The sequence below is a fragment of the Pteropus alecto genome, unplaced genomic scaffold (genome assembly GCF_000325575.1).
Source record: "Pteropus alecto unplaced genomic scaffold, ASM32557v1 scaffold98, whole genome shotgun sequence".
In the NCBI taxonomy this organism is placed as follows: domain Eukaryota; kingdom Metazoa; phylum Chordata; class Mammalia; order Chiroptera; family Pteropodidae; genus Pteropus; species Pteropus alecto.
In genome coordinates this window covers 17,832,393-17,849,995 of record NW_006443570.1, presented here as the reverse complement: position 1 = coordinate 17,849,995, position 17,603 = coordinate 17,832,393, and the positions used below count along the sequence as shown (strand labels likewise).

Here is a 17,603-nt window from a genome sequence, read left to right as displayed (position 1 = left end):
TTAAGTTGCTTCCAGTTCTTTGCTATTTCAAACAACACCTTTATGAACATTTTTTAAATTTATCTCCTTGTATACATACATATACAAGAGTTTCTCTCTAAGGAGTGGAATTGCTAGGCATGACGTGGTTTCCATGTTTCTGGAATTGCTATTGTTTTTGGTGAGTTTGGGATAAACATGTAAAACTGCACAGGTAGAAAGGGTAAGTTTGTACCATTTGTTCTTAGTGTAAAAAAAGAGACTCCCAAGAGCCCCAGGACAGCTGCTTCAAAGGTTGTGGCTCACCTGCATTGTAGAACTGAGGCTGGGAGCTACTGCAATCGATGACCACAGACTTATGCTGCTCCCCTGTCATGGCCATGCACAAAGATGTCATGGTGCCTTCGTGAATAAGGCCTTGAAGACTGGCCACACTCAGAAACCTGCCATATACACAGTCCTTTGTCACAAACAATATTGAAGGATAGGAGGGAGAAAGCAAATTCATTCTGCACTAGGGTGGGTATTAAAAAGATAAATATCAGGCTTGCTACAGAGAAGGTTCTCTCTTTGCAAAACTGTTCTTTACCTGTTAATGTCTCTCTTTGTTTTTTCATCTGATTCTTTAACCTCAACAGGAGTATAACTCAGAGCCTACAAGAGAAAAATTAAGCCTGACACATGTATTCCAGTTTTCCTTATTAAGCAGCTACTTGTGCCTAAACATCACCTTCCTCAAAATACTACATGCTTAATGGGTATTGCCCAGGGGCTCTCCATAGCTTTGTTCAGCTGCTACTGATAACAGTCTGAAACTTGCTTTACTGCCTGGTCTCATGGACCCATCCAGTCTCAGTTGCATCCACCCACCACATATTTTAAATGAAAACCTAGCCATTTACTCAAGCCTTCCCCGGTGTCTGGATATTTTAGTGAAATTTCACTTTTTACCTGAACATTTTTATATAGTTAAAATCACTTTGGATTTTTGTTTTCCTTCTCAAATTATTTTGGAAAATTACACCTCTCCCAGATCATTTCAAAAAGTAATTATTTAAAAATGTCTTCCTATTAGGAAGACTCCATATTTGCAATTCTACCTTAGTAATGTAACTTCCTAGATCTGAGTAAATAGACAGTGATCTATCCTGATGGCAAGCATTGCTTGAATGAATATTCAGGAAAGAAGGAGAGTAATGTTTAAGAAAATGAATGTCTTTAATCAAAACTCTGCCAAAGTGATTCTCAATTAAGGAAGTGCTTTTGTTTGGACAAGACTTACGGCATGTAGCAGAAAGGTAAGCTTCTCCTGAAAGAGAAGAACCACCCGCTGGATTGGGCATACAACATCCTCAAACCAGCTGCTCAGGTAGGACTTTATATGGTTCTCCAGGCCCCTTTCCTAGATCAAGAGAAAATGTCACTTGCTTTAATATAAGCCTTTGCCTTAATGGACTTAACATTTTCTTCACAATACTCTTGTCAGTGAAAAGAACTGGGGACACCTCCTTTTTTTAAGCTAACACCACCAACTCAAAAAAGGGAATTATGATATAACTTTCCTGGGCTTGTTGGGCAGAGTGGGGATTCTGTACTGAATTTCTTAAAAACACAGTAAGAAATGCATTACATAAAATGAAGAGACTGAATTAGTAGGGTTTTTTGCTATTTCTTCATTGGAAGGAGTTGTGCATTTGCACATCCATCTCCCCTCAGTATACTGTATACTCACTGGAGATACTCTCTTAATAATCCTGTTTCCTCGGCACTTGGTACAGTGTCTGAAACATCTGTGTATGAGCTTTTAAAAATACATGTTGAATGAATTCAGAATGTAAACAGATACTTCATTCACATTCAACATGTGAATAGGGAAGGATACAAGTTAACTTATCACAACACTCAAAAGATACATGCTAACTCACCAAAGCACTAAAGCCCACTCCAGTTGTGAGACATGCTGCTATGAGCACATCTGGTTTTCTAGACTGTGCTTCTCTCTGGGGACTAGTGGAATAGCTCCAGTCTGGGAGAACAGCTCCCCCTAGACTCATATCCCTGGCTCATTCTTATGCGATCCTTTCCTTTCCTATAGTGTCTTGTAAGTGCATGATAAGTATAAGGAATTGTTACCACATGTGATGGGTAGTAAATTTATAAGAGTTATGGTATTAACAACTGCTACAAGCTGAATGATAGTTTTTAAAGGTATGAATAAGTTAATAGATATGGATGTATCTAATTCATAAAATATCAATTAATGAAAAATGGAATGTTTCTAAAAATCTTTGATGTTGAGTTCAAGGATAGTCACACCATTGCATAGCTTGTCTCTGGTGTCAAAGGCTTCATGGACCATTAATTCTCATAATATAAATCTTATGTCCTAGAAATCAAGAAAAGAGCATCCACTTCCTCACTTGGCATATTACCATACCACTGAATTTAATGGATTGAATTTTTCATGGATACAAAACATCAGAAGCAATCTTGTGAAGCTTATAGCACTTAAAAGACTATGTGCCCTGTTTCCTTTAACAAGAACTTTTCAACTATCCCACAAAGTAGCAAATTTTTAGAATTTAGGTGTCTTTGTGTCCACCTGTATGATTTGATAAGTATAGCAGTTACAGTATGTTAATTATCTCAGTCTTCAAAAACTATTGAATCAATCATCTTACCTCACAATTCATATTATTTTTCAGCCCTTGAATGTACTTGTCCAATTCAAGCCTGAAAGTATGTTCTTAAGGAAGTAATAAAGGATGAATCAAGACAGTATTTTCTCTCTCAATAAGATATATAAAATCTTGCAAATAACACAAACTAAAACAAGCCAAGACAAACTGGTCGTATGAAGATAAGAAATTCAAGTAAATACATAAGAGGTAGGAAAGCTTTTTGGAGGTCAGTAGTAATACTCCTCAACTTGCCTTCCCATAACTTTTTTCCTGATATCCTCAAAGACCAAAGAAAGGATATAGCTCAAGTCCTTTTTCAGACCCTCCTAAAAAACAGACCACATACTCTGAAGGGTTATGTTCAGAGTCCATTGTTGCTGTTTCGGGAAGCAGTTTTTGTTGGAAAAGGCAGTAATAACAACCAACCCGGTAACCTGGAATTCTAGAAAGAAAAAGGTACAATATATTATTTTGATAACTCATGCATATAATTATGTCGGCTGTTCTAAACCCTGGTTATCTGGATCTGGCAATACTGTTATATTACCAACTAGGTCAGAACTTTCCAGACTTCTCTTTGGTTTACTTGTAACAGCAGAGGAAAATGAATGTTTACCATGATGTGCTTTAGCTAAAGCAGCACCTAACAAACATGGAATTTCTTTGAATTTAGCTATTTTATGCAAAAATTCATGCAAAGTTTACTCTTGTTCATAGTACATCCATGTTTACATAACTATAAGCATATTCGCTCCCCCTCCCAAAACTTCACGAATCATTGAACTCCAGGCAGATGTAACATGTTTATCCTGTAGCCTTATCTTTGACCTGTGACCTCATATTCCTCAGTGGACTTAATGCCAACATTATAGTCTGAAGTGAAGTATAATCAAGGGGTGTAATATCAAAAGACAGTAGGAATTCAACCAAGGACAACTAGATTTAAGCCTGAACTCCATCAATACGACCAGCCTTGGGACCCAAACTCTGAGTTAATTTCCTTATCTGTAAACATAAGTAAGAGTATATCCCTATTATCCCTTCGTAAGGAGAATGGCATCAAAATTTGTGAAAGTACTTTAAAATTTGTGAAAGTACAAACTATAAAGTATACAATTTTAGCTTTGGTAATTAATTCTTTTCTTCCAAGTACAAGACTAAATAAGTACACTTAGGAGGCAGAGCCTCTGCCATTCAATTAATTCCACTCCACAAATGTTTATTTGTAAGGCCCAGGCTCGGGCAGGCAGAGTACAAAGATGAATTTTGCAGGTCTAGTGGGAGCCGATCTTTTGGAGTTTCTCATCACTTCTCATATTTAGCTCAAAAATAAAAACTCAAGACGCAGCACATTTTACACTTACCTCAGCTCCACAGATGCAACATTACCCAGCCCTTCAAAAACTGCTCCCTTAGAAAGACGCTTAGCAATGAAACTGCGCAGCTCTGGCTCCACTTCAGATGGTAGATTAGTATCCACCAGGGAGAGGCTTGACAAATGAAAGACACACACTCCTTACTAGTGGACAACTGCATTCACACCCCTTAAGTAAGATTATTACTAAAAGTCAGAGTTCCTTTAAGGACTTGGAAAAACTTTCTATCTGACTCCTGCTGGTGAGGCTTCTAAGAATGCATGCCATCAAGTATGAGCGAACTCATCAAACAAGTTTAAAATTGTAGTATCTTTCCAGCTCATTCTCTCTAGTATTATGTCTCTACTGGGACCCCCAATCCACTGACCTTACCTTTTTTACGTAGTCCCTCAGTTTCACATCTCACTTCCCTCCTCCTTACCCAGCTTAAATTCCATGGTCGGTCATAATCACACCCCTGCACACATTCTCATCTAACCTCTTTGTTGTCTTCACCTCACTGTACTTGCTTAGCAAAACTTCGGCCCTGGTTAGTCCAGCTCTCTACCTACTCTGCACCTGTATCTATACAGTTGAATCTGGACAAAACCTCACATCCACAATGTCTACTCTCATTTTAAATTAATGATCACCTAGCCTCAAGTGGGCCCTTACTGCTAACCAGCTATCACTACATTTCCTGGTTTACTCACTCTTCTATTCTCCTAAGTCACTATTTTATACCTCCTTTCCTCTATCTTCCAACTACCTGCTACCAATGAATAAACAACGTCAGCTTAAGAATTGTTTATGAGCTAAAAATAAATATTTTAGTTTGGTTTAGATTAGAATATAAAGAGTCTATAATCTCAATATGTAGGAGAAAAGGTCTTCTATAACCAAATTTCCCCGTAGAGAACATGAACCCAATACTTGTCAAGGTCTTTTGTTTTATATTAGGGAAAATTTCAAACATAAAAAGTAGAATAGTATAATGAACCCACACATACCCACCACCCAGTTTTGACAATTATCATCTTATGGCCAATCTTGTTTCATCTGTACTCCCATGCTGTCCGCACCCTTCCACTTTCCAGATTTTTTTTTTTTGAAGCACGTCCCAGGCATCATATCAATTCGTCCATAAATTTCTCATTGGGTATCTCTGCTTTGCATGAAGTGTTAAGGTTCATTCCTTCCTTCCTTCCTTCATTCAATAAATATGTATTAAATGTCTACCCTGTGCCATATACCATTCAAGGTACTAGATAGGGAGATATCAATGAACAAAAGAGACAACAATCCCTGTGGTCCTGGAATTTATATTCTACTGTGCATCGGAGGGCATTCTCAGAGGGAAAAAAGGAAGATTTTAAATTGGTTAGTACCCATATGATACTGAATATTTACTGGAGTTCCAATCAAGAAACTCAGAATAATTGTTTCTGTCCCAGGCTTGAATAAATGAACTAATGAGGAAATCAAGATGAAGTTCCCATGAGATAGGTGGGCTTGATGGTTTGAGTCAGGGAAAGCTGAGTGGAAATAGGGGATCCACTGACATCTACAGGCCAGAGATGCACAGAAGATAAAGGCACATGCATGGGTTATGGTCAAGCTGTTTTTACCTGAAATCATCACCAGAGGGAGTTTCTGCATTTGTACCACTTGGGCTTCCATCATCACTGTCCCCTCGCTGCTGTGCCACTCTGCATGCCACAAAAACAATAAAACTATCAATTAGTGGCCCTAACTCAAGCGGAGTGTAGGGGAACCCCACAAACAGGGTAGAGGCGAACAATTAGCTAAATATGCTGCAAAGTGAAAGTGCATGGATCCTTCACTGCCTACCCTGACAGGGAAAACCCATAAAACAGTGCTGATAAAAGCCCCTTCTTTCTCCACACTACCTAAGGGGCGGGATAAAGGAATTTAAGTATCCAGAAAAGTCAAGGAAATTGCCTCTAAAAAACAGATTTTAAAGGGCCAAGAGAGCCCCAGGAGAGTCAGCCGGTCGGAGAAAAAAGAGGCAGCAAGGAGAGAGGATAACCAGAGAGTGGGAATGGCGTGGGGGAACGGGAGAAAGTGGGGAGATAAAGACAGGAAGGACAGGAGATGGAAATCAACATCATTGAACATGCGAGGCACTGCGCTAAAGAAAGGGCACAGGAGACAAGAAGTGGCTGAGAAAATGACAGGGACAATTAGGCTTTAGAGGGCCAAGCACAAAGTCCCGGATGGGGGCCCGGAAGAACGCCATGAGGCCAGGAGGGTCCTTAGGGCCAAAACCCTCGGCTGGCAGAGAAGATGGCGTTCGAGAGCGGCCAGGCCGCAGGGCCGAGGTTGCGATGCGGGGCCGGGGCCGGGGCCGGGGCCACAGGGACTGCCGCGCGCTGCACCTGCTTCCGCGGTAGCTGTAGAGACAGTAGTGGCTGCTGGGCGGCGGCTCGAGTTTCCGCTCCTCGGTGGAGCCACCCTCCTCACTGCTCTCTAGCTCCTTTTCGTCCCCATCGAGCGATTCCTGCAAGGAGGGAAGCATCGCGGCGGCCTCCGAGCGGCCCTGTGTCCCCGCCAAAGCGCTCCCCCGCTGCCATACAGTCCTCGGCGGCCAGGCTCGTCCGGGTCTCGGCCCTTGTGCACCTGCGTTCCGTTGGTTTCCCCGGATTGTCAGAAGAAGAGGAAGCTGTCCTGGAAAGGCTTTTCTCCTCGCAGGGTAGCGGGCTCACTAAATTCCTTTACGGAAAAACGCTTATCGTTTCTCTTTAACGTCTTTTTCTTCACTATCGTTTAAGACTTGGCGTGTGACAAAGACTAGTTAGGCCCATGGAAAAATATAAAACTGCCTTCCTACCTCCTTTCAAGTGCGCAAATATAACGAAACACTTAGAAGCCATAAGAGAGAAGATTGATAAATCAGACTGTGTAAACACTAAACATTTCTGTGTGGCCCAAAGTCAAAAACATAAGTGACAAACTAGGAAAAATATTTGCAACATACATAATAGATGAATGGTTGCCATTTGTCAAAACGAACAAACAAACAAAAACAGACAACAAGCAGTTCACAGAAGAAAAAATAAAAATGAAGAACATATAAATAAACTGCTCAACTTCAAATAAAATTTATGGTCTATTGTACTACTTTTCCCCTAGCAGATCAGCAGAGATTTAAAAGTTTGATAATCCCCTGTGTTGGGCTGTGTAAGGAAGCAGTCATTCTCATAAACAGTTGATAAGAATAAAATTAATGCACAAGCTTTAGGAAAAAATTTGAAAATATCTGTAAACATTTTAAATGCATATGCCCTTTGACTATCAATGCAATACCAGGACATCATCAAATAGACATACTCATGTAAGTGAAAATACGAGAATCCAAAGATATTACTTGCAGCATAGTTTGTAATGATGAAAAACTAGACACAATCTGAATGTTAGTCAATAGGGGATTACTTAAATAAGTTATGGGACATGCAGTAGTAGGCAGAATAATGACCCTGAAAGATGTTCACATACTAATTTCTGAAACCTAGGAATGCGTTACCACACAAAACAAAAGGGACTTTGCAGGTGTGATTAAATTAAACATCTTGAAATGAGAAGATTATCTTGGGTTATCCAAGTGTACCCATTGTAACCTTAAGAATCATTATAAGAGGGAGATAGGAAACCAGAGAGGAGAAGACAATTGTGATACCTAAAGCAGAGATTGGAATGATTTGGCACCACAAGCCAAGGAATTCATGAATCCTCTAGAAGCTAGGAAAGGCAGTAAACAAATTCTCCCCTAGATCTTTCAGAAGGAATGCAGCCCTGCTTATTCATTTCAGATGTCTGACTTCCATAACTGTAATATAATAAATTTTTGTTATTTTAAGCCCCTGTTTGTGGTAATCCATTACAGCAGCAATAGGAACCTAATACAAAAGAAGACTATACAGCTATTAAAAAGAATGAATTAGAGTATGTGCACATATGGAAAGATAATCCAGTATTATGTTTTTGTTCTAAAGGAGCCAGCAACACAACTAAAGAGACAAGGCATGCATATGGGGAATGTGATTACTGCCAAGAAAGTAATGTGGATATTAGGGTGATCTTAGAAATCTCATTACTGGCCTCACGACCATCTATGAACGTAATTTGAAGACATTAGGATTTGCAAGTTGGTCTATCAATTGCCCACAACAATAGTATCAAAATAGCATTTACAGTTTAACAGTTACCATTTCTTTAGCAGCAATCATGATCCAGGATATTTATCTATTTTATTTCATTTATCCTTAGATGAACCCTGTAACAGAGGGGTTTAGCTTCATTTTTAGATGAGAAAACTGAGGCTCAGTCAATATAAGTGACCAAACTATGTCTTATCTGATTTCAAATCCCTACCCTTAACTTTTTTTTTATGTCATATTCCCCTGCTTGGGTCTTAGAAACAAACCTGAGAATAAGGCTCTGATATTGTGACATACAGGGGCCTTTATAATTTGGATTTTACCTCCCTTTCTGACTTCATTTCCTATCATCCTCTCCCTTGCTCACTTTGGCCCAGTCACATTTCTTGGTATTTCCCAAACACTCCAAGTTTTTTTCTGGTTTTTCTAATTTGCTCTTCTCTCTGCCTGGAATGCCCCCAAATATTTTCATGTCTTCTTCCAGCACATCGTTCAGGTCTCTGCACAAATATCATCTCCTCAGAGAAACCTTTTCTGACTGTCTTATACAAAAGATATCCTATATACACCTCCACTGCTGTCCCATCAGTCTATATCCTATCTTCATCATACTCATCACGCCTGACATTATGTATATTTTTATTGTCTGTTTCCTCCACTAGAATGTTAACTGCTTTACGGCTGTGTCCTCTATCCTAGCACATGGGCTGTGGTGGTCAGGAATTGTTTGCTGAATTAATTTAAGAATTTGTAACTTCTCGGCATCTTTTTCTTCCATGTTTTACCTTATACTGTATCAGAGATATTAAAGGTACACATATATTCCACATTAACTTTACATAGAAAAATAATAGCTAACATTTATTGAGCATTTATTGTGTGTGAGGATTCTTTTAAGTGCTTAACAGATATTCATTTAATTCTCACGATCCCATGAGGTAGATATTATTATTCCACTTTACAGATGAGTAAGCTGAGGCCAGTTACTTTCGTCCATGGTGAGAAGCTAAGAAATGGCAACGGGGCATTCAAAACCAAACACTTTGGCTCTAGAACTCTTAATACCACAAAATCAAGTTGAGAATGACTTGTCACAAAATTGTTTTGTAGCCATTTAACTAAACAGTTATTAATTTCAGAGTTGTATTTGTTTTCATGTATTTAGATCTTATTTAATTTCTTACAACAATATTTTGGTTTTCAGAGTGTAAGTTTTGAACTTCTTCTGTTAAATTTATTCCCGTTTTATTTTTTACAATGCTGTCGTAAATAGAATTTTCTTAATTTCATTTTTAGATTGTGTAGAGAGCCAGATCTGAGTTGGACCTATGGCCATAGCCTAAGTCAGGATCTATGGTCAAAAGCATCAGCAAAGTCACGATTGTCTGAGTTGCAATCTGCCAAAGGCAGAGAAGCAAATAAAGACCATTGGCAAAGCCATGCCCAACTGTGTAGCAATCTGCCAAAGGCAGAGAAACAAAACTGTTAACAGACAGCTGCTTCTAGTTTAGCAAAGATAACCAGGTACAGACAGGCCTTGGGAAATTATTGCTGCCAGCACGTTTCAAGTCCTGAGAAGAAGACTCCCACTCCCTCCCCGACCTTCAAAAGTATATAATAAATGTGCTAAACTTGCCTCGGGCTCACTGTATCTTCAGCAGAGTGCAGTGTCCCACCTGGCCCCAGCTTTTGTATATACCATCTCTGTGTTTTTCTCCATCTTTCCGTCACCCCTGCTCAGGTTAACCCTCTAGCAGTGCAGGTTGCGGCACGTCGCGTCCAACGTGGGGCCTGAGTACGGGAGAACTCCATCCATTGAGGGCTCTAGCCATTGTAAATTCCATCCATCCATCCATCCATTCAGATGGAAGGACACTGCTGGAGGACGCATCCAACACTTAAAGGTAAGTGATGGTGAAGAGTGAATTGGTTTCGCTGGGTGTAAAACATGGGAAATTCTGGATCCCAAGAGAGGATCTTTTATGTACAGATGCTTAAGGCTATGCTTAGAGCTATAGACTATAAAGTAAAAGGAGAGCAGTTAACAGAATTTTTATGTTTTATGCAAGAAATTTGTCCTTGGTTTCCAGAGGAGGGAACCGTAATAGTCAGACTATTACGGGAAAAAATAGGAAAGCAATTACGGGGATGTTATACCTTGGAAGGGCCTGATAAGATCCCCATTTTCACATTTCCTCTATGGTCTTTAATAAGGGATTGTCTAGATTCTACCCGAGAGGATCAGAGACTCCGAGGAGAAGAAGGTAATGAGTTAATTGCGACACTTCAAAGAATTTTGGAGGGGCATGAGAACCTTCGTACTCCTCTACCGCCTTCTACTCCTCCAACACCATTGCCACCTGGATATAAGCAAGAAATGGAGAGGGAGGCTCACAGAGATCAGCAGACTAGAGGAGGAGAAAACCCTGAAGGGGAGGAAGAGGGTGCACTTTTTCGTGACTTTGGGTGGCTAAGCTTTATGGTGCAACCCCAAGCACAGAAAGGAAAAATGTCCTGGCCATTGTTATCACCTTCGCAGCAGTGCTTGCCACGGGCTCAAAATCAATGGCGGCGGGACTTAGCATGTCCCGTCATTGAGCAGCCTGACCCAAATAATCCAGGACAGCTGCTGTGAGCTCATGAACCCATTTCATTTAAAGTCCTGAAGGAACTTAGAGATGCTACTGCTACTTATGGGCCAACTTCTCCATTTGTCCTTAGCTTGCTTGACTCAGAGAATTTGGGTATATTGGCCCCTCATGAATGGCAGATGCTGGTCAAAACTTGTTTGAATCCAGGTGACTATTTGTTGTGGAGAACAGGATGGTTTGATCAAAGTGCTGCCCAAGCACAGCGTAATCAGGCCTATGGAATGCCCACTAACCAAGATATGTTACTAGGGATAGGACAATATGCTGGAGTTCAAAATCAATTGACTTATAATTTTCAGGCTTATCAACAAATTAATATATGTGTTACAAGAGCCTGGAAACTTTTGCCTGCCAAAGGGGAGAAAAGTGGAGAACTTAGTAGGATTCGACAAGGTCCAGAGGAACCTTATTCTGAAATTGTGGCTCGCTTGCTACAGGCGGTAGGGAAACTTATAGGGGATCCAGAGGCAGGTCAGATGTCAACTAAGCAATTGGCACTTGAGAATACTAACAAAACTTGTAGAGCTGTCCTACATCCATATAGGGAAAATGGAATGATTAATGATTTTATTCACCTTTGTGCTGATATTGGTCCTGCTTATGTTCAGGGGGCAGCTCTTGCCACTGCTCTAAAGGAGGTGCTTCCTGCAAGACAAAAAGGGGAAAGAAAAAAAGGGACTTGTTTTGTATGTGGAAGACCTGGTCACTTTGCTAAAGAGTGTCATTAATGGACAGCAAAGTTTGCAGCCCCACCTATACAACCTCCTTTATGTCCTCGATGTAGATGAGGATACCTATCATTGAGTGAATGAATGCCAATTAAAATCTAATGAAAATGGCCAGCCATTGCAGGGAAATGGGAAACGGGGCCAACCCCAGGCCCCTCAAATAATTAGGGCACTTTCTCTTTTCCCCCCTCAGAGGTATCCACCATTATCAGAGACCCCTCCCATACAACCTCAGGCAGCACGGGATTGGACTTCTGTCTCACCGCCAGATTCGTATTAACTCTAGCTATGGGACCCCAGGCCCACCCTATGGGAACATTTAGGTCCCTGCCAAAAGGAACTGTAGGATTAATATTAGGAAAAAGCGGTTTAACTCTTAAAGGATGTAAAGAACTACAAGGAGTCATTGATGAGGTTTATACAAGAGAAATTAAAGTTACGGCAGAAACTACTATTTTAATTGTGCAGGTTTTACCAAATCCTAAAATTGCTCGACTTATTTTGTTACCCTATAAAAAGGACAAAAAAGTTACTTTAGCATAGCCCCGAGAAGCTAAAGGATTTGGTTCCTCTGATCATGTATATTGGTCTCAGATTATCACATCAGGACACCCTAGTTTATTTCTTAAGTTAAATGGAAAAGATTTTCAAGGAATTGTAGATACTGGGGCTGATGTATCTGTAATAGCCTCCCAACACTGGCCCACAGAATGGCCTCTAAATACAGCTTCTACTGACTTTCAGGGTATAGGGAACGTCACCTGACCTAAGCAGAGTACTGCATATATACGTTGGGAGGACCCTGATTACAATTTGGGTCATTTTAAGCCTTATATTCTTGATTATCTCCCTGTAAATTTATGGAGAAGGTATATCCTGGCTGCCATAGGAGTATTAATTATGAGTCCAAATTCTGTGGTAGCCTCTCAAATGCTTAATCAAGGGTTTGTTCCAAACAAAGAACTGGGCAAATATCAACAAGGAAAGAAATTTCCTATTCAATCCACCCCTCGGATGGAGTGACAAGGACTGGGGTATTCTACTGACCAGTCTTTTCAGTAGGGGCCTTGATCGATTCTCTAACCCAAACGACTGCTGCTAAAATTACTTGGCTATCTAATGCCCCTGTGTAGGTTGATCAATGGCCCCTAACTGGAGAATAATTACAGGCAACTAAAAACTTAGTAGCCGAACAATTGGATGAGGGTCATATTGATCCTACCTTTAGTCCATGGAACATACTCATATTTATAATTAAAAATAAATCTGGAAGATAGAGGTTACCACAAGACTTAAGAGCAATTAATAAATCTATGGAGATTATGGGACCCTTGCAGCCAGGACTACCCTCTCCTACTGTTATTCCTTGGTCATTTCATTTATTAGTTCTTGATCTCAAAGATTGTTTTTTCACTATCCCTTTACATCCCAAGGATTGCAAACGTTTTACATTCAGTGTGCCTACTCTAAATCATCAAGCTATATATAAATCATGCAGAGATATCAATGGAAAGTGCTGCCACAAGGAATGGCTTATAGTCCAAACTTGTGTCAACATTGTGTAAATCAAACTATGAAACCTAACCATGTTAGATATCCTACTGCTTATATTATCCATTGCATGGATAATATTTTATTGGCTCATTCTGATCAACAAATTCTGTATGAGGCATTTGCAGATCTTCAAACACCTTTTGAGCTCTATGGGTTGTGTTTAGCCCCTGAGAAGGTGCAAAAGGCATCGCCTTTTTAATATTTGGGATATCTTATTGAGGGATAAACAATTTGCCCTCAAAAATTGTCAATCAAAACAGATTCTCTGCTAACATTGAATGACTTCTGAAAGTTGCTAGGGGATATTAATTGGGTAAGGCCTTCTCTGAAGTTGACCACTCATGATTTAAGTTCCTTGTTTGATATTCTTTGAGGGAATCCTTCTCCTGCTTCTCCTCGAACTCTTACATCAGAGGAACAGGAGGCACTCAGGAAGGTAGAGCATGCATTACAATCTGCTCAATTAAGAGGATTGATCCACGGTTTCCTGTAAAAGCTTTAATATTTCCAATGCCACACACTCCTTCTGGGGTATTATGGCAAGACTCCGGAATTTCAGAGTGGCTTCATCTTATTCATACCTCACCTTGTGCTTTAACACCTTTTCACAATTTGGTAGCTCAATTAATTGTTCGAGCTAGAACTCAGACTCGTCAACTACTTGGGGATGCCTTTTACAGTTCATCAACAGCTTTGGCTGTGGCAGAGTTCATCTAACTGGCAAATTGCTCTGGCAAATTTTCAAGGGCAAGATCACTACCTGTCTCATAAGTTATTAAAATTTATAGCATCCACTGTTTTTGTTTTCCCTAAAGTGCTCTGCAATAAACCTATTTCTCATGCCTTAACCATATTTACAGATGATTCCAGCCAGGGAAAACAAATTATGTGAGTAACAAGGGTTCTTTTGTTCAAGAGACTTCTTATTCCTCTGCTCGACAAGCTGAAATTAAAGTTCTCATACTGACCTTGACACAGTTTAACAATGAACCAGTTAACATTTATAGTGATAGTGTATATACTGTAGGAATTGCAAAAATAATCGAAACTGCATTAATCGGGCATACTTATTCTGAAGAATTATATCATTTATTTCTGTCCTTACAAAAGGTGATTCAAGCTCATCAGCACCCCTGTGTTTTATTGGTCACTTAAGGGCGCACTCAGGTCTTCCAGGGCCCCTTGCTGAAGGGAATGAGGAATTCGATCGCCTTGTAACTCTTGTGTAACAAATTACTCCCTATCAACTTGCTGAGGCTGCACATGCCTTGTACCACCAAAACGCAAGTAGCTTATGCAAAGAATTTCAATTAACTCGTGAACAAGCCAGATAAATAGTTAAACAATGTTCTCAATGTGTTATTTGTTCACCTGCTCCTCCTACTGTTGGGGTTAAAGCTCTGTGGCTTAAAGCCTAATCACATTTGGCAAATGAATGTCACTCATGTCTCCTCTTTTGAAAGGTTCAAGTGGGTCCATGTTACTGTAGACACTTTCTCAGACGTGTTGTTTGCCTCTGCACAAACAGGTGAAAGTTTAAAACATGTTATTTCTCACTGTCTAGCTAGTTTTGCCTTTGTAGGCAAACCAAAAGAATTAAAAACATACAATGGACTTGCTTATACCAGCACATGGTTTCAAACCTTTTGCCAACAAAATAACATATTACATAAAACCGGAATTCCGTACAACCCTCAAGGGCAAGGTATTATAGAAAGAGCTAACAAAACGCTCAAAATTCAGTTGCAAAAACAAGAAGGGGGAGACGGGTATAACCGTTCTCCTCATAACATGCTTAACCATGCTCTTTTTACTTTAAACTTTTTGAACTGTGATGAGAGAGGTTATTCAGTGGCCGAAAGACATCAAGCAAATGGTCCTGAGCGTCCTAAAGGTTTAGTATATTGGAGGGATTTACAGACAGGATCATGGCATGGTCCAGATCCCACATTAATATGAGAAAGAGGTCACGTTTGTATCTTTCCAGAAGGAGCTGACTGACCCATTTGGGTGCTGGAGCATGCGATGAGACACCATCATGGAACCTGTGAATCAGGTTACTCCGGCCTTCAAGAGGATGAGGATCACCCCTCCAGTGTCAGTGCCTGCACTTTATCCTCCAAGGATGGCACCTCCACTTTACCCGAATCCACTTTTGGCACCTTCACTCCACCAGAATTGCCCACCTGAGCTACCAATTTGGGGTCAAATAAAAGAGTTAACGGCTGAAGCTCAACAGGAAGTTGAAAACCAAGGGGGAAGGAAGTCCCCTAACACCCTGTTTGTGGCCATGATGGCGGTCCTGGCCTGTCAAGTAGGTATGGGATGAGGGAAACATATTGGACCTATTTTCCTGATCCTTCAATAGTTCAACCAGCTACTTGGAATGGAGGATCAATACCCATATTTACTAACCACTCTGCTATGATTGGGGGCCGTAACGACGGCCACATTCAGCCTGTGTCCTATGGCAATAATACTTATGAAAAATTTAGCAAAGATGTGCCCATTTGTCTGTCTGCTAAGGACAAAACCTTAAGATGTCCCAGGAAAATAAGACCACCTATGGTGGCTCTAAGATAGTAGTGCTGTCTAGCCCATGGGACATGCACAAATTTGTGCAAAGTATCTCTAAATGGGGATATGGTAATGACTTGAGGGTATTGGGTACAGTCCATCCCCCCTTCCATATTGCCCCAATTCTTCAACTATAGAATTAGGAGATTTCCCTCAATGGCAAGACTTTATAAGTCTTGTACCTATTCAGCATAATCTATCAAAAACTGATGAGAATGTTTATGAGTAGTCACATAGATTAGAACCATCACACCCTTATCATGATTATTTAACCGCTGGTGGATTTGTTAGCAACATACTAGTCACCACTTCAGGCCATATGCGGAAGGAACTTTGGTGCCTGGCAGCGGCATTAGATTTTGTTATTTTCACTAGTTTAAGCATGACAGATTTAAATTCTGGATGCTCTACTAATCCATGTTATGGGCTATGAGCTTGTGTGCAAACCCTTTATGTATTTTTAGTAGGATAGGTTAACATTACTCATCATGGATCTCATTATTCTACTGCTTGCCTCCAGTGTAACTTAACTAGCTATGTTTTTAGATAAAACAAGGGTCAAAATATTTTAGTTTTACATCACCCGTCTTTTCTTATGCTCTCAACAATGCCTCTGGACCTTGGTACCACAATGCAGGGCTTCAGGCCCTTGAGGAACTGCATCAGCAGTTATTTCGGCCTCGGAGAGCCATTGGGCTTATAATAGTTGGCATTGTTGCTCTTGCTACATTTGTAGCTTCTGCTGTTGCTAGTGTTGCGGCTCTTACCCAGAGCATACAGAATGCTCATTTTCTGAATTGGACGACTCAAAATGTCTCATTGGCTTTAAAAGATCAAGAAGATATTAATAGAAAATCGGAAACCAAATTGAATGCTTTGGAAACAAGTTATTAGAATAGGAGACCAACTGCAAACACTGAGAGTGTGGCAACAATTATTATGTCATGCAGCACATTCATCCGTCTGCATGATCCCTGTTAAATACAATGCCTCTAAATGGGATTGGAATAAGGTTAAATTACATTTATAAGAGATATGGACTGACAATAATGCCAGTCTTAATGTAGCTAATCTTCATAACAATATTCTTGACATCCAAAACAGTAAAGATGCTGAATCCTGCAAAATTGACTCAACAAATTTTAGATGATTTGAGAGGTTTCAACCCTTTTAATATACTGCCTGGTATCTTTTAAGTATTGTGCTGTTGCTATTAATTCTTTTTTTGTGTATTCTCAGTCGGATGCCAAGTCATCCAAAGACAACTGCAAAACATCCGAGTGAACAACTGTCATCTGCGTTTAAAAAAATAAAAAAGGAGAGATGTAGAGAGCCAGATCTGAGCTGGAGCTATGGCCACAGCCTAAGTCAAGACTCATGGTCAAAAGCATTGGCAAAACCACGATTGTCTGAGTTGCAATCTGCCAAAGGCAGAGAAGCAAATAAAGACCATTGGCAAAGCCATGCCCAACTGTGTAGCAATCTGCCAAAGGCAGGGAAACAAAACTGTTAACAGACAGCTGCTTCTAGTTTAGCAAAGATAACCAGGTACAGACAGGCCTTGGGAAATTATTGCTGCCAGCACGTTTCAAGTCCTGAGAAGAAGACTCCCACTCCCTCCCCGACCTTCAAAAGTATATAATAAACGTGCTAAACTTGCCTCGGGCTCATTGTATCTTCAGCAGAGTGCAGTGTCCCACCTGGCCCCAGCTTTTGTATACACTCTCTGTGTTTTTCTCCATCCTTCTGAGGTGCCTTCCCTCAGGTTAACCCTCTAGCCCTGCAGGTCATGGCAAGATTGTTTGTAGCTAGTCTACAAAGTACAATTGATTTTTGTATATCGAACTTGTATTGTGTGAACCTTGTCAAACTCTTATTAGCTCTAGATTTGTTTTTCATG

General features: G+C 40.3%; 1 protein-coding gene across 1 annotated transcript in view; it reads right to left on the bottom strand.

Annotated features, from left to right (window-relative positions):
• CUNH17orf75 (chromosome unknown C17orf75 homolog) overlaps positions 1-6,673 on the bottom strand; it is a 10,081-nt gene extending 3,408 nt beyond the window's left edge. Inside the window, exons 1-8 of the mRNA XM_006924969.3 lie at positions 6,415-6,673; positions 5,644-5,724; positions 4,025-4,150; positions 2,962-3,102; positions 2,661-2,718; positions 1,262-1,381; positions 569-633; positions 286-422 (exon numbers count right to left, since the gene is read on the bottom strand). Coding sequence (XP_006925031.1) covers positions 286-422; positions 569-633; positions 1,262-1,381; positions 2,661-2,718; positions 2,962-3,102; positions 4,025-4,150; positions 5,644-5,724; positions 6,415-6,554 — 868 coding nt within the window. The 5' untranslated portion in view covers positions 6,555-6,673. The remainder of the gene's footprint in view (positions 1-285; positions 423-568; positions 634-1,261; positions 1,382-2,660; positions 2,719-2,961; positions 3,103-4,024; positions 4,151-5,643; positions 5,725-6,414) is intronic.
• Between the last annotated feature and the right edge of the window lie 10,930 nt (positions 6,674-17,603).